Source organism: Fukomys damarensis, unplaced genomic scaffold (assembly GCF_012274545.1).
Source record: "Fukomys damarensis isolate Sample0158 unplaced genomic scaffold, DMR_v1.0_HiC HiC_scaffold_7, whole genome shotgun sequence".
NCBI lineage: Eukaryota > Metazoa > Chordata > Mammalia > Rodentia > Bathyergidae > Fukomys > Fukomys damarensis.
In genome coordinates, this window is record NW_022900919.1 from 22900044 (window position 1) to 22904457 (window position 4414).

General features: G+C 50.4%; 1 protein-coding gene across 3 annotated transcripts in view; it reads right to left on the reverse strand.

Annotated features, from left to right (window-relative positions):
• Window positions 1-1153: 1153 nt before the first annotated feature.
• The window catches only part of Cfap161 (cilia and flagella associated protein 161), a 28760-nt gene continuing 25499 nt past the window's right edge, over window positions 1154-4414 (reverse strand). For all 3 annotated transcript variants that reach the window (XM_010621189.3, XM_033761123.1, XM_033761122.1), the window contains exons 7-8: window positions 2569-2642; window positions 1154-1809 (exon numbers count right to left, since the gene is read on the reverse strand). In XM_010621189.3, the coding sequence (XP_010619491.1) occupies window positions 1614-1809; window positions 2569-2642 (270 nt within the window). In that variant the 3' untranslated portion in view covers window positions 1154-1613. The remainder of the gene's footprint in view (window positions 1810-2568; window positions 2643-4414) is intronic.

Genomic DNA, 4414 nt, shown 5'->3' on the forward strand with positions numbered 1-4414 from the left:
CTCCCTTGGGAAGAGCTCGTTCTGCAGCTGCCTTCTGTACGTTCTCTGTCCTGGGACTCTTGAGGTTTCTTTCCCGTTTTCACCTCTGTGAACGCCGTAGCTATGAGAGCGCCAGCAGTCAGTAGCACAATTCCTCATGGTGACGTTAACCCTCCTCGACGGTCCAGTACAGAAACCACTGGAGGGTTGTTCACAGGAGGCCTGTAGGTGCCCCTGTGGTCAGAAAGCTTTCCTCCCAGTACAGGAGTAAGCTTGCACCAGAGTTGGCTTGGGTCTTCAGGGCACTCTTACTGGTAAAGAACGCCTTGAACAGCCCAGTGGGGTGCCCAGACCTGTCCACCTCTACCTTGGACTTGCCTTATGGAGACAAACCAGCAGCCATCATCCTGTTCCCAGGGGAGGGAGGGCCTCTCATTCAGGCTGCACATTAAATTAGCAAGCTTTGTAAAATACCGGGTTCCACTTCAATTACCAAGAATCCACGGAGATGAGTCTGTATTGGTTAAAGCCCTAGCCCCAGGGATGCAGATCTGAACAGCACAGGCACCGAGTGTCCTTATCCTTCAGGTGGCCCAAAGGTGCAGCTGGGTGGAGAGCCACTGGTGAAAGCCCTCTCTGCACACCCAAGGAACTGCTGTTTTCTAACACCCCTAACATATGGGATTCCTGGAGGCTTCACATGAAGCCATCTGAAGACGGCCAGACAGAGGCTGCACCCAGACATGAGGCCAGAATTCATGCGCTGGGCCCCAGCATCCTCAGGGCAACCCAACATGTCACACTGAACCACGAGACAGTCCAGCTACAGGTGGGAGCTGCACCCCCAAATCCTGCAGCTCCAGATAGCAACATCTGCAACCCTAAAGGGGTCATTGTGCCCCGTGGCCAAGCTTCGTGTACCTAACCATGTGTGCCACTGGTATCCTTCGCCTCAGCCTGTTCACTGGTGACCTAAGCCTACTGCCCTATTACAACAACTTACACATCATAAGCACAAAGAAATAGAATGCTACACTGTGCCAAGGACTTTCCAATCATGTGGTGGCACAGCCAGTGTGCCAGGTTCAGAGGTAGCAGTGAAGGCTCCTTGCAGTCTGAAACTCACCACAAAATAAGAGATTGCCCATTGCACAGAGGAACTAAGCCAGAGGTAGAAACAAAAATAGGATGTTCTCTAGGGAGGGACATTTTTAATTCCAAGGAGAGGCCTCAGTTCACAGCTACCCACTGCTGTACCATGGAGGAGAAAGAGCTGCGCCATGACATCTGCTCCTACAAATTTCTTATGGACAGATCGCAGAAGTAATTGTCCTTGTAGAACCTGATGTGGGTCAGGCTCCAAGCAGGGGCTGCTGGGTTCTTTAGGATTTGGTTATCAACAAAGAGCCCCAACTCTATCATTTGCAATGCTATTTGTTCCCTAGAGGAGCGTTCCTGTGACCACCCCCTCTTCCAGGGACGCACTGATCTCAATACAGCCTTTGTTTTAATTTCAGGTTCAGAGAGCTCTCCGCTTCACCTAGAGCAGCTCGAGGCATGACGGAGCCAGGCAATGTCCTTTAAAGCTGCATCTGATAGAGCTGAGCCCAGGAGAACACGTATGTGCTGGCATGTCACTGTATGTGACGGCACACAGCTGGCCCAACGGTTCCAGAGTCTTCTGCTGGCTGTCCGCGTACATCCAGCATGGTGGACGAGACATCCCTGGGGTTTCCAGTGACCAGCATCCAGTAGTTCTTTGGCTTCTCAGCTCTGTGTGAATCCAGATGCGTGTGAGCAGCAACCTCAGCTTCCTTCCCAAAATAGGTCCTACAGCAGGAAAGAGTTAACTCTGGTGGGAAACTGAGTCACAGCAGCCCATGGTTCTCCTTCCATCTCAAAGCACCAACTGCAGCAGGGTGTCCTGTTGGCCTCAGGGTCTCTAGGACGAGACACATTTGCACGATGGGGTCACCCAGTGGGGCTACGGTTAGGTTTGGAGGGTCCCCGGCTTGCTAAAGTCCTCCTGTATAAAGGAAGGGGCCCCAGCAGGTCTTCCCACCAGCACAGCTCCAGGTGGTAACATCTCAGCACCAGAAGACATTTTTCTCCACATCTGGACAGTCTTTAAACTGAACGTCTGTGTTGGTACAGACACTCCTTGTTTAACAACCAAGCCCTCGTCCTGCGACAGGGTCATTAAATGAATTGGTCACCACATGAGGAACTGCATATCATGTCCATTACAATATTCAGCACAAAAAATTAGTCAAAGGAAACTCTACCTTGATCACTGCTTCTGTTTGTATAACTTTTACTCACAGTGCTGTAATGTATAACAGAATATAAAACTACACAGTACTGCACTGCACAGGACCATCAGCAAAAATTACAGTAATGTATAAACAAGGTACACTGTACAAAAAAGGACACTGAAGCTCTATAAACAAGATTACAGAACTGTATAAAAAGAAAAGATGGGTCACAAATCCAAACAGTCGTTTAACAGGTAGTCATTAAACCAGGAATACCTGTAGTCACTCCCACATCCCTGAACAGGGCATTTGCTGTTCCCTCCAATACACTGACCTTAAGAAAAGGTGCCGGTGAGCTGCCAGGCCCTGGTTCGTGTGACGGTGACAGATGATAATTTTTTCATTTGCCTTTACAGATTAAAAAAAAAAAAGTGTGCCATTAGCATTCCGAATTAAGACCTCCAATTTCCTATAAGCAAAAAATACAGACACATATGATATATTAATATCAACTTAATATATATGGAATAACTTTGAAGTGCCCATAATGAATTGATTAAATACATTATGATAGATATCTGTACGGGAGAGTGACCATTCAGAATCGTAATGGAGATCTTTGACAATATGGAGTATGGTCAATGTTGTTGGTAAGTTGAAAAATGTATATTCATGATGTCCCGTTCTATTAAAAAAAAAAACAAAAAAACTCAAAAATCCACACATGTACATCTGCACAGAAAAACAAAAGGTAAACAGCAGCAGCTGTCTCTGGGAGGTACAACTATTATTGGTAATTTTCATTTTTGGGTGCGGTTTTCGACTTTATAAGCAAACATACATTTGCTTATAATCAGAAAAAACAAACATGACTTTAAAATCCTGACTGTCTGAAGCTAAATGCTGTGGCAGAGAGGAGCGGCCCAGCCTGCAGGAGCTGGCGGGCAGCTATTGCTGGGCCAGGTTCCTCCTACAGAGCAGAACAAACCTCACCGGACGTCCACACCAGGCAAGGCCTTCCCGAGGCACCACGTGGTGGGCGGAGACCAGAGCAGAACCGCCCCTAACTGCGTGTGAGCTGCAAGCTCTAGGACAGCCTGGCCGCGCGCTCCTTCCCTCCCTGGAGGTCAGACCCTGATACACCCAGCCACAGTCCCTGCTTCCCACCAGCATCCAGCCCTCATCACCGTCTACCTACTGGGCTCTCCCCAGGCCCCCGCACCAAAGCCCCGTGCTCCAGGCCCCATCCCCACCATCCTTCCTGGGCCTGTGCCAGGCAGGGGGGACCAACTGGGCTGCCATCTGCAGATGTGCAACCACCAGCAGGGCGCAGGCTTGGGTGGTCAGGTGAGTCACATGGAGCAAGAACCCTGTGCGGCTGCTACCTCCCAGCACTGCCCGGCCACCATGAGAGCAGTGAGCTCCTTGGTGCCTGTGAGCAGATGAACCCTTGTGTCCACGACAGCTCCCGAGTCTGGTACAACTGATGTCCCCAACTACACACAGGCAAACTGAGGCGCTGGTGGATCAAAAGGTGGAAAAGAGGGCACTCCCTAGGATGCGGGGCAAAGGGTGACGGCAGACAGAGCTGTGGGTCCCCCATCCTAGGCATGGCCTATGAAGTGAATCCTCCTGCAGGGCTCCAGGGAGATGGGCAGGCTGTGTCAAGTGTAGTTGGAGGGTGCCCAACAGTGGTCACTTCCTCATGGACACTTGGTAATGCCACGCTCTCCCAGTGACCCAACAAGCCTTATTCTCCAAGTGTCAGACATCTCCTGAGCAGGGGAGCCTCCAGCCAGAGAAACAGCGGGTCCAGCTCTGTGCCCACCGTACCTGCTGCTGCCCCACAGGACTGTGCCACAGGCCCAGGGACGGCGCAAATGAGACTGTCCTGCATACTGTGTGTTTCCCAGGCGGCTGCTCTGCTGCCTCCTTTACTTCCCCAGGATGAAAAAACCCCATCTCTTTAGAAATGAGTATGTGAGCTAAGTAAGGTGGTACATATCTGCAGTCCCAGCACTCTGGGAGGCTGAAGCAGGAGGATCAAATGTTGGACCCCAGACCAGGCAACTTAGGGACTTTACAAGACTCTGTGTCAAGAAATAAAATATAAAAAGGGAAGGAAGGAAGGAAGGAAGGAAGGAAGGAGAGAGAGAGAGAGAGAGAGAGAGAGAGAGAGA